This window comes from Prinia subflava, chromosome 4 (assembly GCF_021018805.1).
Source record: "Prinia subflava isolate CZ2003 ecotype Zambia chromosome 4, Cam_Psub_1.2, whole genome shotgun sequence".
Lineage (NCBI taxonomy): Eukaryota > Metazoa > Chordata > Aves > Passeriformes > Cisticolidae > Prinia > Prinia subflava.
Window position 1 is genome coordinate 10436080 of NC_086250.1, and position 20500 is coordinate 10456579.

Sequence of the window (20500 nt, forward strand, 5' to 3'; positions counted from 1 at the left end):
AAAAGACAGAGACAAAGCCTAGGGCTTTACTTGTATAGAAAAAAATACTATCCTATATGTAATATATTCCATATAAATGTAACCTATGTAATAAACATGTTCTATGTGGTAGAAATAGATCCATTTCATCAAAATCTTTCCAGCTATAAATGCCCAAAGAGCATTAATGTATACATATACATAGATATACACAACAGATAGTCATACTAAATATGTGCTATATCATATTGGTTAAACAGAATTACATATTCAACTCATTGTAATCTGATTTACATCATGATAGAAGAATTTTATATCATCCTATAAATAGATCACGATATATAAAAATATGTCTTCTTTTCTAATATTTTTCTCGTGACATCATATTTCATATCTTTGTTATTGTTTCTATTACTGTATTGGCTTCCTTACATTACTTTTTGATATGTTAATTGAGAAGTTTATAATATACCATATCAATATACAATAGATATATCTATATGAAACAAAAATCTAAGATTCCTATATCTACAAATTTTCAGGTCAGCTCCAACACGGTTGGTACAATGCTGACCAAACGGTTTCCCTTCCCAGGACAAGGAGAAACACGCTGCGTTGACAGATCCCGGGCATTGCCCACAGATTGTGGAATCTTCCTCGCTGGAGATAATCAACACCCAGGTGGAGGCAATCCTTTGCAAGGCTCTTCAGGAAGACCCTGCTGGAGCAGCCCTCAACCAGTTGATCCCACTGCTGCTCCTTTCCAACCTTCACTCGTCTGGGATCCGGAGATGGGCAACTTTGCACACGGTGAAGCTCTCAGAGGGAAGATGGACTCTGAGAAGGAGGTGGGAGCAGTCCCAGTTCTGGTGGCAATGGGACTGTGTCACACAAGTGCCCTGGCCACGGCCTCTTCAGCTCCATCTGCTTGGACTCCCCGAGGGTGCTTTTGCTCTAGAGGAAAGGCGTGGCAGACACTGCCACTGCCCATGGAGCAGTGCCTTGTGCGTGCCCGCACGCTCAGGCCTGTGTCAGCTTCTCCCCGAGCTGGAGATTCTCCACACACTGCCCTGAGAGCAAAAGCAGAAATCATAGCATTTCCACTTGTCTTTCCTCATTCTTTGGAGCCAACCTGGACATCACTGGATGCAGTGCTGGGGAGACTGTTGAGACAACACTGCTGCTGCTGATGGCACAGTGCTGCTAGGAAGCGCTTTCCCTTCCCTCTCTGTCACCCACATTCTGCCCTCTTCTCCCGTGTCCTGTCAGCTGCTTCTCTGCCACCAGGTGTGAGCCTCACAAGCACAGCTCTGTGCACGAGAACCTCTTTCAGTCTTCGTCGTTCAGGATCCGGTGGAGCGACTCGCGCAGATCCATGTACTGACTCATTGCCTGTGAGTGGGCAACCGGATCCAGCTGCAGGTGATGGAAAAGATTGTATTGCCTGGCCAGCAGGACATGTAGGGGCAAATTGATCCCCTGGGGAAGCCTCTGGTTGCCAATAATGAAGTGGTTGAGGCGTCTCATTCCTATACATACGTGCAGGTTCTCGCTGATATCCATCAGTCGCCTCACAAAATGCCTGGTGGTCCAAGATGACGCAGGCAAGGTGCTGAGGATGTGCATGACAATGGTCTTCATGGTATAGGTGTCAATGCCTAAGCCCAGCTGAAGACGGGTGAAGAACTGCAGGCATTTGAGGTGCAAGCTGTCCGGGGGAGCCCGCCTGGTGATGTACCTGAAGAACTTAATCTCTGCCACGGCATAGCTCTCTGGCCAGATTGTGCTTGGGGTGTAGCCTTGCCTTGGCTCGCTGCTTGCAAAGATGTCGGTGTTGTCTTCCCGCACCCCAAACAGCATCTCAATCCGGAAGCTTTCTTGGCCATTGCTCACCTTGAATTGGCAGGAGCGCCTGGAGGGCAGCAGCACTAAATGCCAATTGTGTGCCTGAGGCAAGGCTGGCCAGATTGCTCTCATCAGCTGGCAGAACCAGCGGGCGGTTTTCTCCACATCCAGGTAGGAGTCTCTGCACAGGGACTGAAGGACGTTGGGATGCTCGTCGCCCTCCAGTTCCTCGTCGGGGTGGTGCAGGAGGCACAGCACCTGCTCGTCCTGCTGCTCCCTCCCGCAGGTGCACACCTGCTCCACACGGATGCGGAAGTTCAGCTCGCTCCTCTGCCCTTCAGTGTCCGTCTCCAGGTGGAAGCTGTGCCCTCGGGGAGGAGTCATGGGTATAAGCACCTGGTACACAACATCCTGCTCACGGGGACTCCAACCCTCAAAGGCACTGCCCACCGCAATGGCTTCATGCAGGACCGGGTAGAAAGTGGAGGACAAGATGTGGTGAAAGTAAAATGCCAAACTCTCCATCAAGATAGCTGTCCACCGGCACCCTCTCTCCAGGTCCTGCACAGGCCACTGGATGCGCTGCAGTAACATTCTTCCAATCTCATCATCCTCATCACGGTTATCAGCTTCATTTCCAACAGCTGCATTTGCAGCCTCATTGCCAACTTCATTTCCACCAGCACCTTCTTCATTTGCAGCAATGTTGTCCACTTCCTGGCCATGTCCAGCATCATTGCCGTTTTCCTCCCCATTCACATCGTTGTCCTCTTCACGCTCTTCTCTCCTCAGGCTCCTTTTACTCCAGATATACCACAGGGCCAAGACAAGGAGCACCCGTCCAGCAGGAGCCCAGACCTGCCAGTGCTGCAAGGCAGACCACGGCAGGTCTCTCCGGGCCCAGACACTCTGCTCCAGGGCCAGCTGCTCCAACTCCTGCTCCAGAGCCAGCTGCTCCACCTCCATCTCCAGACGCATCTTCACCTCTTCCTGGAACCTTGCACGTGCCTCCATTCGCAGACGTGTCGCCTTGTCCAAGCCATCACCCACGGGCTGTGGGTAATGCAGTACGCTTTGCAAGAGCAAGAACCACAATACCCAGGTATCCATGGTCTGCAAGAGGAGGGAGAGAAGGCCTTCAGTGGTGCTGGGAGGGAGGCAGCAGGCAGTGGGGACAGCAGGGATGGCAATGCCAGGAATGTGGGGACAGGAAGGATAGGGCCCCAGACAGCTGGCAAGCAGTGAGGCCTGTCCTGCTTCCCAAGCACCAGCAACAGCAACAGCAGCATCACGGTGCCCTGCCCAAGGCTGTGCCATCAGGCGCTGTCCCTGCATGCAGGGGGAGAAGCCAACCCTGGCTGCAGCCTTTCTGCCCCGGCCCTTGTCCCCAGCCCAGCCTCCCCACCACGTGTGCACTCACCGCTTGCCCAAGCAACACAGAGCCAACGTTACATGCTGGGGCCTTTTACAGCTGCCCCCATTGTGACCTGTGCCCCGTGATGTCACACATGTCACAGTACACCACAGTCAGGCCAGCCCTGCCCTTTGTCCCCAGCCCAGCTCAGCCAGTCCCAGGGGCCCTGGTGGACTGCTGAAGGCAGCCTTTGAGTGAATCTTCTTCCAAGAATTTCTCTTGCTCCTTCCTTTGTCTTGCTTCTCAGCTGCCCTCCCTTGCCAGTCCCATAGATATCCATGTTGGAAGGCAGCCTTGAGGATCATTGCCTCTAAGCCTTGACTCTAATCCATGCTGAGCTACACTTACATCTCTGATTGCTGAGCTTGGAAAAGACCCTGCAGATCACACAGTGCAACTGCAAACTTCACACTGCCTACTCCACCAATCAGCTGCATCCCCAAATGCCACATCCACATGACTTTCCAGTCTCTCTGAGGGTGGCCACTCAGCCATTGCCCTGGGCAGCCTGTTCCCAAGAGGGAGATGCGTTTTGTTGAAAGAGTCCACTTGAAAACTCCTGGGGCACAACTTGTGCTAATTTCCTCTGCTCATACTCTTTATTCTGTGGGGAATATAACGACCCTGACCTGGCCACGGCCTCCCTTCAGGGAGCCCTGGAGAACTGCAATGTTCCCATGAGGCACTTCTGCACTTTGCTAAACAGCCCCACTTCCATCTGCCCTCCTTCATCACACTTGTGCTCCACACCATTCCCCAGCTCCAATCCCCTGCTGTGCACACACTCAAGCACCTGCACATCTTTCTGGTCATAAGGAGACCAAAAGTGAATGCAGGATGTGAGGGACAGGCCCACCGGTGCCCTGTGGGGGTGACCCTCACTGCTCTGCTCCTGCTGGCCACACTGCTTCTGACAGAGGCTGGCATGCCATGGGCTTCTTGCCAATTGCAGCTTCTCTTGTCCCAGCCCGGAGCACTGCACGGCCTGCGAGAGGCCAAAGTGCAGCACTCAGCCTTCTGCGCCTTCTGTCTCACATAGGCGGACTTGAGCCATCAATTCCACCTGTCCAGATCCCTGAGTAGAGCCTTCCTACCCTCAGGCACATCAACACTCCTGCCCTGCTCATTTTCATTTACATTTCACTCCAGTCACTGACTTTCATTCCAAACCCTCTCCCCAGGTGCCAGGATGTCCGTGTGCATTTTGCTAACCTGCAAGGCCACACTGTGAAGATGGGATCCCTGCACCCAAGAAATGCCCTCTTGCTCTGAGGCCTTCCATGCCACTGGCAGCACAAGGGAGAGCCCTGCCTTGGCCTTTGCCTTCTGCAAGGCCCCAGTTTGGGCAAGCCCTGAATTCCCTAGGAGGTCAAAAACAAATGAAGGCACATGGGGAGAGGGTTGCTAGGCCAAGGTGTGCTGGGCTGCTTATATTCTGCTTCAATTTTGGGTCTCTCTGTCTGGCACTTTCCTACAAGCAAGCATTAATCCCACGCTGAACCCTCTGTCTCAGGGTTTTTTATCACTCCCAGGTGCCGTCCAACTGCCTGCCAGCAAAATTGCCACAGCAACAAGCTCTGTCTCTGGGGCCATGCAGAAAGTGTTGGGCACTGTCCTCTTCTCTGGGCATGCTCAGCATGGCGCAAAGAACGTAACGTGAATATACATTTCCCTCTCAAAAAGACTGCTTCCTTGTAAGCTGTCTTTGCCTGTTTGAATTGACAACCATTTGGCAGAAGAATGGAATCTCAGCCCTGACACCATTTTCATCTCATGGCAAAGAGGTCAGGAAACACAGTCAGACAAATCTGTATGAAGGGAGGTGGAAATTCTCCTATAGGATAAGAACTAAAATAGAACAGAAAAGGACAACCCTCTCCTGCTTTGGCAGCACTTGGCTTACATGGTTAAATAAGTTTGTACTTCATAGTTGCTTCACACCTCTTAGAAGGCTCAAGTGAGATGTACTAAGTTGCCTGTGAAGTATCTGGGATATCACAGCCACAAAGTGATGGGGAAAGGGACTGGTTGATGAAGAAAAGTGAGCCTAGCTGCATCTGTTGGACTTGGCCCAAGACAAACTAAAAACCATGTCAAAAAAACTTGCGAGGTAAACTGGAGGACTGTAAAGCAGGAATACCACAGGAGCACATGGAATGGAATTGAGTAGAAGAAAATTTTCATAAAAGATCCATTCAGAACAGAGCACTGGTGCCATTTGTTCCATGGAATGGCTCTGCCCCCTCTGCTGCAAACTCTAGTTCAGAGCAACTCCACAGGCTGTGTCAGAAAACAATTCTCATTGCAGGGTATAATATACAGAAATATAAATAGGAGGGATGTGTGTTGTATAATTTTGTTGTGTGGTCCAATCCTCTAAGCAGGCCCTGATCACAGGTGGAAAGCCCTGGAATAAGCTCAGTGAGCAGAAGGCAGGTGTTCTCATAGGGGTAGCTTAGAAATTCAGTGTGACTTGGATAAAAGGTAAAGGGACAAGAACGTACAACAACCCTTCCTCTTCAATTGGTTGCCAAAACCTAACATGGACAGAACATGCATGAGCTACAGTGAAGAAAACTACCTCAGCCCAAACCAGTGCACACGTACCTTACAGAAAAACTGTGTGCATCAGCTAACTGGCATTTCTGAAGCACTTGAGTTGCCTCAGGGAAAAAAACAAAAAACATAAAACAAACCAATGGATTTCTTATGGAAAGTGCTTGTTCTTGGGAATTACCAAACAAGTATAAATGGCCATGGGGAGCTTGGCAGTGCTTAAACACTCCTGAGGAGTCCTCCGTCCTTGCCGTTTGCATCCTGGAAACAGGGCTTGTAGATAGCAGAGTGAATGAACACACTTGGAACGGAAGAGTGGAGGGCTGATGTGAGGCTCGGTGGCTGACACACCATGGCTGGAAAATCGGCCTCATACTCTGGCAGGAGCAGCTGCGTGCCCCACAAAAACAAGAATATTGCTCAGTAATGAAGAGGTGGCTCTCATTCCACATGTAGGATCTGGACTGGGGGGAGAAGCTCTTTGAGTCCCTCTGGCAGTAAAGTGGCCCAGAGGAAGAGATTCTACAATCCCTTCTTGGAGCTCACGGTTTCTTGGGCTTTTTCCCTCTGTCCAACAAGGTGTCCAGCCCCATTCTACACCTTTTGTCATCCATCAACTGCGTGTTTACTGAGATCAGCTCAGTTGTGCATTTGCTGCCTTCTGCATCGCCCCTTCCATGAGCAGCAGCCTCACAGCCCTTCCTCAGACATCCCTGATGCTTCTGCTCCCCATCAAGAGCTCTCATCTCCAAATCCACCCAGAGATATTGAGAAATCAAATGTGTCCCCTCCAAACTGCCCTTTCACTACTGTAACTGGCCCAGACGTTTTCTTTTCCCCTCTAAAAATTCTCTTGGAGAAAGACTTTTGCCCAGGCATGTAACTGCCTCTAAAAAAAGGAAAATTTTATCCTCCTCAGTCATTCTCAATTCATGGAGGACATGGGCCTGAAGATGGAAAATTTCAATTCCCTTTATTCAACACTTGCCTCATGAAGGAAACAGGCAATAAAGAGGGGTCTTTTTCTTCAGGGAAAGGAATTGGAAGAACACAGGGAAAAAAGCAAAGGAAGTAGACAAGGGAGCAAAGATAAAAGCACGGATATTTTGCATGGTTTTATGTTAATTTTCCTTTAATAGGCAAACACCACATTTCAAATTAAGTCTTCCATCAGAAGTCTTTCATTAACAACACTGCCATTTCTGTCTCTAAAAGACTACATAGACGTAGGGGTTCTTTTCTTTTCCAATGGTTTCTAGGTAGTTATTTGTGATATCGCAGTTCAGTTTGTTATACTTGATTAAACTGAATTATGCCTTCATTTCTTTGTGCTTTCTAGCTCTGGCATTACCTAATCTCTAAAGCAAATTGTACCATGAGAGCCAAAGAAGGAAGTGATCCTAGAAAGAAGCTGAAGAAACCATTGGATATGCACCCAGAAAGACAAGAATATCCTTCCACCCATGCTATAAAATGGCAGTCTTGCCTATTAGCAGCTGTAAAAGGTGCACTTGGGTTTCAGGCTTGCTGCTTTTCTGAAGGATGAGCATGACAACGTCCTCTTGCTTCCCCACAACCACTTGTGTACCAGGCCTCTGGGGAACACTAAGTTTTTCTGCTCCAGAGAGAGTTTCCCAGCACAATGACAAGATGTTCTGCATTAGAAAGATGTATTTTGTGTGAGTAGTTCCACATAGATTGGTCTGTCTTCTAGTGCATCAACAGGCACAGCTACACAGACTGCAGTGAGGAACGGCCTTCTAACAGTCACAGGCTGGTGCTGCTGGCCTTCCTTCTCATGCCTGCCCACAAACACTCCAGCCCATCTGCAGCAGCATTCAGCTTTAGACAGTGGCAAGCCCTCCTTACCGAGATGGTGACCCCAGCCGCTTTCCTTCCTTGCCTGATCCTACAGCAGCGTTACAGGTAAATCATAACAGAGGGTGAATTTGACCATACTGCCATAGAGTAGGCAATTTGGGATGTCTGTACCTTCTGAGTGCCTCAGGCAGTGAGGGAAGGATGAGGGTGATGCACGTAGGAATTTGGATAAAAAAGGAGGTTGCACCCTTGTCCTGGATCTCAACAATTCCAGACACCCCACGGGAAATGTCCCACGGCCTCCCCCTTTATTCAAATAACATTCCAGGACTCCTCTGTGTCTTTTCCGGACATAAACCTCTTGTGTTGTGAAGGTTTTACACACAGGGAGACGCCCTAAGCCCTCAGTGCCCGTTCTCCAGCTCCTCTCTGCGTGCTAACACACCAAGAAGCCCTTGAGTGTCCTTGCTGCTGCACGCATCTCCCACGGCTGTGCCAGCCGCGCTCCAGAGCTCCCAGCTCCAGCTGCAGGGCCTCAGCGCCCGCCCTGTGCCCTCCCGCCCCCACAGCCACAGCAGGCCCCGCTGGCTGCCCTCAGCTGGCACTGCTGGCCCCAGGGCTCTCCAAGGCCTTCTGCGGGGGCCCCTTCCTGCGGCCCTGCAGGCCCTGCCCCAGCCCCAGCACACACCTGCAGAGGGGCTGTGCACAAGGCCTGCAGGGACAGCACCAGGGCCAGGGCTGCCCACGGACACAGGGCAGCCTCAGGCTGCAGATGTGCAACAAATTCCTGCTGCTGCGGCTGCTCAGGCCCTGGCCCACGCTGCCCACAGCAGCTGTGCCTGCCCTGGATCCCTGCCACTCTTCCAGGCCCCCTTGGACGGGGCTTGGGGCAACACGGCCTAGTGGCAGCTGTCCCTGCCCTTGGCAGCACGGCTGCAACAAGACCATTTCTAAGGACTCTCCCATGCCAAGCTCTTCTGGCATTCTGTCATCACAGGGGCCACGGACAGCTGGCCTCAATTTCTGATCACAACCCAGTCAGCGCTGAAAGTTTGGCTCAGTTCAAGGAGACGCCCCACAAGCCCAGACTGACAGCTTGTCAGATTTACCAATGCTCTAGGGCTGCTTGAGATCAACAAAGTCTAGCACCATCCAGATTCTGCCATACTGAAGTTTATTGAATCAAGGGCACAGCACTTTCCAGCCTGGCGCTCATAAATGCGCTGTTATAAATGCCAATACAGTAGTCCAATTAGAAATATAATTTTTGGTTTATTAAAAAGGATCGAATTACAGAATTTCGGCAAACCTTCCCCCAGGGGAGTTACACTGATGATTGACCCGGGGAATCGTCAATGGTGAACTGGGACATCTGCTCTCCCTCCTGAGTTCACCAATTGGCCTTGTTCTGGGTTAGCATTTTATACACTTTATTCCGCCTCTGGCAATAATTCCGTCATAGTCCTTTTGTTTTTAGGCTGGTTATTCGAATTCATAGTCTTCGCCGCTGAGCTGAAAAGAGTTTCCTCCTCCCTTTTAAAACGTCAGTCTTTGGTTCCTGTGAGTCAATAGGCACCAAAGTTTATGAATGGAAAGAGTTCATTTCTGGAGATTTTGACCATGATGGTGCTCTGATGACGGTGCTCTGATGGCTGATGATAGTGCTCTGATGGCTCTGCCGTCCATGGGGGAAGAACTGATTGCTTATCTTAATGTGTCCTTCTTTCTGATGCCGAAGAGAAGGCCAGGCTTTCCCATAAATCCTTGGTCTCCTTTCTAAATGGAAATTCCAGGCTGGTGCCTGCCTCCGTCTCCGTGAATTCCAAGGCAGACTGAAACTTAAGACTATATTCTCATATAACATATATACAGTGGTTTTTCTATTTTCTAACATGCCATTACCCATAAGAACACGAATTAACATCCCATATTTTTCACATGCACTTACTATAGAACATCATCCTGTGTCCCCAAAAGACAAAGACACAGCCTAGGGCTTTACTTGTATAGAAAAAAATACTATCCTATATGTAATATATTCCATATAAATGTAACCTATGTAATAAACATGTTCTCTGTGGTAGAAATAGATCCATTTCATCAAAATCTTTCCAGCTATAAATGCCCGAAGAGCATTAATGTATACATATACATAGATATACACAACAGATAGTCATACTAAATATGTGCTATATCATATTGGTTAAACAGAATTACATATTCAACTCATTGTAATCTAATTTACATCATGATAGAAGAATTTTATATCATCCTATAAATAGATCACGATATATAAAAATATGTCTTCTTTTCTAATATTTTTCTCGTGACATCATATTTCATATCTTTGTTATTGTTTCTATTACTGTATTGGCTTCCTTACATTACTTTTTGATATGTTAATTGAGAGGCTTTATAATATACAATATCAATATACAATAGATATATCTATATGAAACAAAATTCTAAGATTCCTATATCTACAAATTTTCAGGTCAGCTCCAACACAGTTGGTACAATGCTGACCAAACGGTTTCCCTTCCCAGGACAAGGAGAAACACGCTGCGTTGACAGATCCCGGGCATTGCCCACAGATTGTGGAATCTTCCTCGCTGGAGATAATCAACACCCAGGTGGAGGCAATCCTTTGCAAGGCTCTTCAGGAAGACCCTGCTGGAGCAGCCCTCAACCAGATGATCCCACTGCTGCTCCTTTCCAACCTTCACTCGTCTGGGATCCGGAGATGGGCAACTTTGCACACGGTGAAGCTCTCAGAGGGAAGATGGACTCTGAGAAGGAGGTGGGAGCAGTCCCAGTTCTGGTGGCAATGGGGCTGTGTCACACAAGTGCCCTGGCCACAGCCTCTTCAGCTCCATCTGCTTGGACTCCCTGAGGGTGCTTTTGCTCTAGAGGAAAGGCGTGGCAGACACTGCCACTGCCCATGGAGCAGTGCCTTGTGCATGCCCGCACGCTCAGGCCTGTGTCAGCTTCTCCCTGAGCTGGAGATTCTCCACACAGACCCCTGAGAGCAAAAGCAGAAATCATAGCATTTTCACTTGTGTTGTCCTCATTCTTTGGAGCCAACCTGGACATCACTGGATGCAGTGCTGGGGAGACTGTTGAGACAACACTGCTGCTGCTGATGGCACAGTGCTGCTAGGAAGCGCTTTCCCTTCCCTCTCTGCCGCCCACATTCTGCCCTCTTCTCCCGTGTCCTGTCAGCTGCTTCTCTGCCACCAGGTGTGAGCCTCACAAGCACAGCTCTGTGCACGAGAACCTCTTTCAGTCTTCGTCGTTCAGGATCCGGTGGAGCGACTCGCGCAGATCCATGTACTGACTCATTGCCTGTGAGTGGGCAACCGGATCCAGCTGCAGGTGATGGAAAAGATTGTATTGCCTGGCCAGCAGGACATGTAGGGGCAAATTGATCCCCTGGGGAAGCCTCTGGTTGCCAATAATGAAGTGGTTGAGGCGTCTCACTTCTATACATATGCGCAGGTTCTCGCTGATATCCATCAGTCGCCTCACAAAATGCCTGGTGGTCCAAGATGACGCAGGCAAGATGCTGAGGATGTGCATGACAATGGTCTTCATGGTATAGGTGTCAATGCCTAAGCCCAGCTGAAGACGGGTGAAGAACTGCAGGCATTTGAGGTGCAAGCTGTCCGGGGGAGCCCGCCTGGTGATGTACCTGAAGAACTTAATCTCTGCCACGGCGTAGCTCTCTGGCCAGATTGTGCTTGGGGTGTAGCCTTGCCTTGGCTCGCTGCTTGCAAAGATGTCGGTGTTGTCTTCCCGCACCCCAAACAGCATCTCAATCCGGAAGCTTTCTTGGCCATTGCTCACCTTGAATTGGCAGGAGCGCCTGGAGGGCAGCAGCACTAAATGCCAATTGTGTGCCTGAGGCAAGGCTGGCCAGATTGCTCTCATCAGCTGGCAGAACCAGCGGGCCGTTTTCTCCACATCCAGGTAGGAGTCTCTGCACAGGGACTGAAGGACGTTGGGATGCTCGTCGCCCTCCAGTTCCTCGTCGGGGTGGTGCAGGAGGCACAGCACCTGCTCGTCCTGCTGCTCCCTCCCGCAGGTGCACACCTGCTCCACACGGATGCGGAAGTTCAGCTCGCTCCTCTGCCCTTCAGTGTCCGTCTCCAGGTGGAAGCTGTGCCCTCGGGGAGGAGTCATGGGTATGAGCACCTGGTACACAACATCCTGCTCACGGGGACTCCAACCCTCAAAGGCACTGCCCACCGCAATGGCTTCATGCAGGACCGGGTAGAAAGTGGTGGACAAGACGTGTGGAAAGTAAAATGCCAAACTCTCCATCAGGGCAGCTGTCCACCGGCACCCTCTCTCCAGGTCCTGCACAGGCCACTGGATGCGCTGCAGTAACATTCTTCCAATCTCATCATCCTCATCATGGTTATCAGCTTCATTTCCAACAGCTGCATTTGCAGCCTCATTGCCAACTTCATTTCCACCAGCTCCTTCTTCATTTGCAGCAATGTTGCCCACTTCCTGGCCATGTCCAGCATCATTGCCATTTTCCTCCCCATTCACATCGTTGTCCTCTTCACGCTCCTCTCTCCTCTGGCTCCTTTTCCCCCAGATATACCACAGGGCCAAGACAAGGAGCACCCGCGCAGCAGGAGCCCAGACCTGCCAGTGCTGCAAGGCAGACCACGGCAGGTCTCTCTGGGCCCAGAAATCCTGCTCCAGGGCCAGCTGCTCCAACTCCTGCTCCAGAGCCAGCTGCTCCACCTCCATCTCCAGACGCATCTTCACCTCTTCCTGGAACCTTGCACGTGCCTCCATTCGCAGACGTGTCGCCTTGTCCAAGCCATCACCCACGGGCTTTGGGTATTGGTGTAAAATTTGCAAGAGCAAGAACCACAATACCCAGGTATCCATGGTCTGCAAGAGGAGGGAGAGAAGGCCTTCAGTGGTGCTGGGAGGGAGGCAGCAGGCAGTGGGGACAGCAGGGATGGCAGTGCCAGGAATGTGGGGACAGGAAGGATAGGGCCCCAGACAGCTGGCAAGCAGCGAGGCCTGTCCTGCTTCCCAAGCACCACCAGCAACAGCAGCAGCATCACGGTGCCCTGCCCAAGGCTGTGCCATCAGGCGCTGTCCCTGCATGCAGGGGGAGAAGCCAACCCTGGCTGCAGCCTTTCTGCCCCGGCCCTTGTCCCCAGCCCAGCCTCCCCGCCACATGTGCACTCACCGCTTGCCCAAGCAACACAGAGCCAACGTTACATGCTGGGGCCTTTTACAGCTGCCCCCATTGTGACCTGTGCCCCGTGATGTCACACATGTCACAGTACACCACAGCCAGGCCAGCCCCACCCTTTGTCCCCAGCCCAGCTCAGCCAGTCCCAGGGGCCCTGGTGGACTGCTGAAGGCAGCCTTTGAGTGAATCTTCTTCCAAGAACTTCTCTTGCTCCTTCCTTTGTCTTGCTTCTCAGCTGCCCTCCCTTGCCAGTCCCATAGATATCCATGTTGGAAGGCAGCCTTGAGGATCATTGCCTCTAAGCCTTGACTCTAATCCATGCTGAGCTACACTTACATCTCTGATTGCTGAGCTTGGAAAAGACCCTGCAGATCACACAGTGCAACTGCAAACTTCACACTGCCTACTCCACCAATTAGCTGCATCCCCAAATGCCACATCCACATGACTTTCCAGTCTCTCTGAGGGTGGCCACTCAGCCATTGCCCTGGGCAGCCTGTTCCCAAGAGGGAGATGCATTTTGTTGAAAGAGTCCACTTGAAAGCTCCTGGGGCACAACTTGTGCTAATTTCCTCTGCTCATACTCTTTGTTCTGTGGGGAATATAATGACCCTGACCTGGCCACAGCCTCCCTTCAGGGAGCCATAGAGAACTGCAATGTTCCCATGAGACACTTCTGCACTTTGCTAAACAGCCCCACGTCCCTCTGCCCTCCTTCATCACACTTGTGCTCCACACCATTCCCCAGCTCCATTCCCCTGCTGTGCACACACTCAAGCACCTGCACATCTTTCTGGTCATAAGGAGACCAAAAGTGAATGCAGGATGTGAGGGACAGGCCCACCGGTGCCCTGTGGGGATGACACTCACTGCTCTGCTCCTGCTGGCCACACTGCTTCTGACAGAGGCTGGCATGCCATGGGCTTCTTGCCAATTGCAGCTTCTCTTGTCCCAGCCCGGAGCACTGCATGGCCTGCGAGAGGCCAAAGTGCAGCACCCAGCCTTCTGCCGCCTTCTGTCTCACACAGGCGGACTTGAGCCATCAATTCCACCTGTCCAGATCCCTGAGTAGAACCTTCCTACCCTCACACACATCAACACTCCTGCCCTGCTCAGTTTCATTTAGATTTCACTCCAGTCACTGACTTTCATTCCAAACCCTCTCCCCAGGTGCCAGGATGTCCGTGTGCATTTTGCTAACCTGCAAGGCCACACTGTGAAGATGGGATCCCTGCACCCAAGAAATGCCCTCTTGCTCTGAGGCCTTCCATGCCACTGGCAGCACAAGGGAGAGCCCTGCCTTGGCCTTTGCCTTCTGCAAGGCCCCAGTTTGGGCAAGCCCTGAATTCCACAGGAGGTCAAAAACAAATGAAGGCACATGGGGAGAGGGCTGCAAGGCCAAGGTGTGTTGGGCTGCTTCTGTTCTGCTTGAATTTTGGATCCCTTTGTCAGGCACTTTCCTACAAGCAATCATTAATCCCACGCTGCACCCTCTGTCTCAGGGTTTTTATCACTCCCAGGTGCCGTCCAACTGCCTGCCAGCAAAATTGCCACAGCAACAAGCTCTGTCTCTGGGGCCATGCAGAAAGTGTTGGGCACTGTCCTCTTCTCTGGGCATGCTCAGCATGGGGCAAAGAACGTAACGTGAATATACATTTCCCTCTCAAAAAGACTGCTTCCTTGTAAGCTGTCTTTGCCTGTTTGAATTGACAACCATTTGGCAGAAGAATGGAATCTCAGCCCTGACACCATTTTCATCTCATGGCAAGGTTTCTTCCTAGATTTTAAAGTGCAAAAGTCCTGCAGCTGAATCTTCTCTTTCCAAGGAAAAATGGAAAAATATTGTAAGGAGTTAAATTGCATACAAATACCTGATAATGGTATTAGAATCTGAGTGGGAAATAAAGGTTGGCAGCTCCACACCTCTGTTTTTTGTTCCATTTTTTAAATAGCAAGACAGGGGAGCATCCTTTGAAAGCAGATAAACCTGGATTATTTTTATTAGGAATTATAGAGAGCACGCCCTTAATGGTATTATTTTTCTAGACCCATTATCTGAGATTTGCTCTCACCTACTTCAGGCAATCATTGAAGAATTAAAAAATAGCAACTCAGTCACTGCTTCACCACTTTTTTTGTGGGTTTTTTTTCCCCAAGAGAATACAACAGCACCACTACCACCATGCCTCTTCCCATGGTAATTACCAGGAATATACTTCAGACCCTGGAATCTGCAAAACATCAAAATAGGCTGTATGTGTGACCACTGTGCCTAAAAAAGTAAGAGTCTTCGTAAGCTGGTCTCATGTCCCAGTGCACAGCTATCTCATCACTGCCAGGCAGGAGATTCTACCCAAGCAGAGCCATCCTCCAAGTGTCTAGCACAGAGCAGCTCTGTCAGAGGTGCTGGTTTACATCAGTGCTTCTTTCTTTCCCTTTGTAAAGTAAAGGATATCTCTGCCTTGATTTGTAATCAGAGAAATGCAGATTTGTGACTAACTATAGTCTTTCTGGCTACACCCCACCCTCATGGAAAGTTCTTTAATTCAGCATGTGTTTGTTCAGATTTTCAAATTCTCATATCATAAAATGATTCCTGAAATTTCTCATTTACTGGATTATTCACCATTTAGTCATTATGTTCATTTAAGCACCTCAAAAATGAATTTTAAATAGATTCTCTCATACAGGAAGGCAGATGAATACACATGCACCCCTTCCTTATACACTGTCAGAAACTACAGTGAGCTGAGAAACAACATTATAAAATGAAAAGTACCAGGGCCTAAAAAAACCTGAAAAACAGGTTATGCAGCAGCACTTCCCCAGAACTCCCTTCCCTCTGCAGGACTAGTGCCTGCCCCTGCCATAGGTACACGGTGGGATGTTTTTCTGTGGAGATCACCCTTGGCCACCCCTACCTCCAGCACATGGCATGAGGAGTACCTCACCCTGGCTTTCCTTGCTAGGAAATAAATCTAGTTAATCTAGTTTGCAAAGCACCCTCCTTTTTTTTTTTTTTTTTTTTTTTTTTTTTAATAAATAATCTTCATTGGAAGGCAACAAGTTAAAACAAGCATTAAAACACATCCTCACAGAAAAATAAATATGAAATTCAGCTCACAGCAATTGGATTACTAGAGCTGTCAAATCACAGAATAAATAAAAAATAATTTCAGAGAGGAGCATATCTCCAACTATTAGTTAATTTTCCAGTACGCTAATTCAGGCTATTTGCTGATGGATTTTGCCATGTCTGATTACCAATCGGTTAAAAGCTTTGCTTGGAAATTACTGGTTGTCCACAGCCATTTTTCCAAAGATAATGCAAGCAGGATTTCCATAATCAGCTTGCTTCCACTCCCTGATAGACAATTAATTCTTAAACCATTCATGTTGGATTTGCTTCAGTGCTTGGATGAGAGTAAATCAGAGATATTGGAAAGTCATAAGGAAATATCCTTCTTCATGGTCCAATACTCTTTGCTACATGCAAATATGGCTAAGTATGCAGAGAGGCTGCCGCTGAACACTCAGCACAATTATCTGCAGCTAATCCAAAACAGTTTATGAGCAAAACTGGAATGAGCATTTCATGCTGCTACTAGGATTGCAAAGGAGTCTTTCTTGATTGGACTGGCTCCAAGCCAGCAACAAATGGATTTTCAGGAGCCACCAAGTTTGTGGTAGATTTTGTTTCAGGGGAAAGTTGTGAGGAGGAGGAGGAGGTGGGATCACCTTCCAGACGCATGTCCGTGGTTCTCCCCATAACAGGTCAGCACCCAGCTGCCCACACTCCTCCCACCCTGCCTTCCATTTGTGTCCCATGGGTGGAGTCTGCCACTCTCACGAGCACTCTGTGACAATCCTGCTTGGTCTAGGATTTGCTCTGGAAGGCATCCATGCAGCATCCCCACAACGGCAGACTATGTATTTTGAAAAGGATTTTCCGACATGCTTTAATTTGGTTTAACACCCACTGAATTCACAGCTAAGTCAGTGGTGGGAGTCTTGAAAAAAGAACACCCACGAGCCACACAAAGCACCGTTTTTGGACAGTATCAATGCCTCCTCTGGGTAGAGTAGGTAGGAGGGAAAGCATTGCCTGCCTGGTACACATTCTATCTCTCCTTGCACACAGTCACCTCTGAGAGACATTTATTCTTCTGTCCTCAGAGCTGTGTGGTCCCTTCCACCTGTGTATTACCACCAGTGCTGGCAGTATTTCATACTCAGTTTTGTAGGAATAACCTCACAAGGAACAAGGTGGTGAGAAGTCAGAGAAAAGAGAATTTTCCAGCATGCTCAGTGAGGATATTTGTTGATGGATTTTCATACACTTGATTACCAAGCCATTAAAAATCTCTTTGAAAGTCTTGTCTGCCCGCCAGCATTTCCCCAGTGGGTATTGTCCTGAGCATTTATGTGACAGCTCATATGCAGCTGGGCTCAAGCAAAGACTCAGGCCACCTATCTCAGGCTCTGCACCAGCAGAAGCAGCAAAAGGCGGGACCTCAGAGCTGGCATTAAAGCACACCACTTAGCCTGCTGGTCACTGAGCCCTTTCCTCTAAGGGACACAGATCAGAAGGTTCCCATCCATCCGTCAGGACTGTGTTTTCTTGCCCATGTTACTCTGTCCTTCTACTGGCAGCATCTTCTTGGAAGGTAAGAAAAGGAAAACAGTGAGGCTGTTGAGACAATATAAACCTTCCCTGTGCATCCTCCAGCTGTCCCTCCAGTATCAGCCAAGTTTCTTTCTCCTCCAGCTGCCTGTGCCTGCTTGCTGTCCTCCTCCAAGTAAAACTCAAATCCACTTCCCTACTTGCCCTGCCATGGCTCACAACAGTCATGGGGTATTTGCTGCTCCTCCTCACAGGTCACTTCCTCAGAGATACTGCCACATCCCCTCATCCATGGAGCTGGAGGCTCTGGGTAGGTTTTGGTCTCCTCAGGAGATGGCAAATGGCTGTGGAAAAAGAGGTGCAGAAAATGATATTCCCCTCACCCCACTGGGGGCTCTGGCAGCTCCGCTGCTGAGAACCAGACAGGCTGAGCAACAGAAAACTGACAAACCCTGATCAATAATAAAGTCATAATAAAGCCGTGCCAGCTGGCAACAGCAGCGTCTGTCAGCAGGGCTGGATTTGCGCGGAGGGAGCCTGCTGTCGTCTGGGTCTGGAAAAATGCAGAGCCCCGCAGGAATTGTGGAGAGTGAGGGTGTCCCCCCATACTGGTGCCTGTCAACAAAAGTCCCACCCTGCACCTACAGACCAGTCACAGCCCCTGACACACTGCTGGCCATGCTGGCCACCCCTTTGGGCAAGGCAGTCACTGGATTAATGGTCTGCAGGAGGAAAAACTGGGTTTTAGGGCTCACACTGAAGAACTCCCTGATCTTACTGACTCCCACCCTGAGCTGGCACAGATGGGTTCACAGAAGACACACCTTGGGAAAGGGATTTCATGTGCAAGATGTGCAACAAGGCACTGACACATAAAACACACAGGGATTCACAGCTACAGATCTGATATTTATTAGAGAAAAGGGCCATTTTAAAGACATGGCCACGCCTTGGGATCACATGCAAGCACAGTCTGCAGGACTTTATGCTCTTCAGATATCACCTGTAAACATTCTCTTGGGCCAGGTCTTTGGGGTGCTCAATGCATCAGCTCAGCTAAATAGCAAGGAGGCACCTGGGCAGTAGTTTCACACTGTCACACTTCTGATAAAGCTAAAGGAGCATTGCATTAGTAAGTCACTTGGGTGTAAAACCTTGCCCTGCCTGCTAAGCATGACAGACCAATCCAGGTGAGACAGCTCAACAGGGTACTTTTGCCTGGATTACACTACAATGTTTTCAATAAGCTGCTTCAAAAAAGAGAAAAATATGCAATTACTTTCCTAAAGGGACCTGAAGAACTCAGTTTCTCTGAGAAAGCTTTCACAAGATGATCATCTTTAATATAATCAAGCTGGTTGCTTCATTAGTACTTTAACATTCATGTTTGTGTATGTTCACCTCTTATTAAACACTGCTTGGGTTTATTGAACCTGGTGATAGCTGGCACTACACTTGATAGCCTACTCTGTGTAGATGTTAAAAGTTTGCGGAATCTGTTTTTGGTTTTTTTGCAACAAAGCCTGATATTTTTGTGTTTTCCTGATTCTAAAATAAAGGGAGGAATTATTTCAAACAGTATATTAAAAGAGAATGAAAAAAAAATTGTACCAGCTGGAAGAAAATGGTTGCTTTGGAATATGAATCAATTTTCTGGATTTCATTTTCTACTCACACACTAGAGCTGCCTTTTCCCACCTCCACCCAAGAGAACAAGTAGGGACACAACTTCTACTTTGTTTTTTTTTTATTATTTAAAAAACTTTTGGTATAGCAGATGACACAAAATGTGTTAGCTGCCCACTTCTGCAGAGATGCACAGTGAACCTCAGTAACATGCCATGAGCTGAATTAAATTGTCTGCCAAAAGCAAGCAAACTTTTCCAGACAATCTGTTATTTGACACACTCCAACCAGTAAAGCCTGTTGGACCATCTGCTCTGCATAAAGTCCAGGGTACGTGTTTTACATGGTTCTAAACTTAGCAGCGAGCCAGAGTCAACATTTCCACAGTGGGGATCCCCTACAAGAAATTCTATCAACAGCTCTTGCCCTCTTGGCTTGGCGTCTGAGATCCAGGAAAATCCCTTTCCCCAGCCTTTTTCCACCTGTTCACTGCCAACCTGACACACTCAGGAGAAGCTACACTGCTGCACACACAGTTCCTACCTGTGGGCATCTAGAAATCCCCTGTACAATGGCAAAAAACCCCAGGATACAAAAACTGCACCAGAGGAGGCTGACCTGTTGGAGCTCTCAAACACTCCAAAAATTTCTAAGCCTCCCTATTCAACATTTTCCTGCCAAAAAGGGAATACAGCCAGGAAAACTAAGCGCAGACACACACACATCCCAGCTGCCCTGCATCAAAAGGTAAAAGGGGGAAGGAAAATTAGCTCATTACTGGATCTGGCTGTACTTCTGCATCCCCAACACACTGGCTCAGTTAAAATGTTATCTGCTATCTTTGATAATTTTTTCATGTTGGAGGAAGGATAAAAAATTATTCTTGCACCACTGAGAAACATTTTAAATTCTTACATAGAGAAGCCAGCTGGTGTTTCCAGAGTCTTTACACAGCTTTTTGCATTTAAAATACAGTTTCTCTACCAGATACCCTCCCAGTGACACCCTGGCAGCTCTGAGTATGCAGAGGAGAAGGAGCTGTTGCACCACCTGTATCAACTGGACAAGGGGGGCAAAAAAGGGAGAAAAATTGGGGTGAACAAGGATTCAGAATGCTAAAATAATGAACTATGTAGGAGGAAGCACACATAAAATTAGATGCTAGAATGAGGCTGTAAATTGAGGTTTATTAATTTCTTTCATAATTTTAGTCAGTGTGTCTGCAGAATAGCTGACAAAATTACAAATATCTGACTCCACTAGGAGTATTTATCTTACTATGACACTAGTATAATTTAATGTGGCCCAAACTATCCAGATGTTTTCCTATTTTATAACAGAATTGTGTTCTTCAGTTGTGTTCAGGGTCAGATCACACACCTGCAATAGTATTTCTAGTAGAAACATCCAT

General features: G+C 48.7%; 2 protein-coding genes across 2 annotated transcripts; both read right to left on the minus strand.

Moving 5' to 3' along the window:
- Positions 1–1308: 1308 nt before the first annotated feature.
- On the minus strand, positions 1309–2934 carry LOC134549269 (inositol 1,4,5-trisphosphate receptor-interacting protein-like 1). The gene has a single exon (XM_063394837.1). The coding sequence runs from the start codon at positions 2932–2934 to the stop codon at positions 1309–1311; it is 1626 nt and encodes a 541-aa protein (XP_063250907.1).
- A 7957-nt stretch (positions 2935–10891) lies between these two features.
- On the minus strand, positions 10892–12523 carry LOC134549270 (inositol 1,4,5-trisphosphate receptor-interacting protein-like 1). Its single transcript, XM_063394838.1, has one exon. It carries the CDS (start codon positions 12521–12523, stop codon positions 10898–10900), a length of 1626 nt encoding a protein of 541 aa, XP_063250908.1. The 3' UTR covers positions 10892–10897.
- Positions 12524–20500: the final 7977 nt, after the last annotated feature.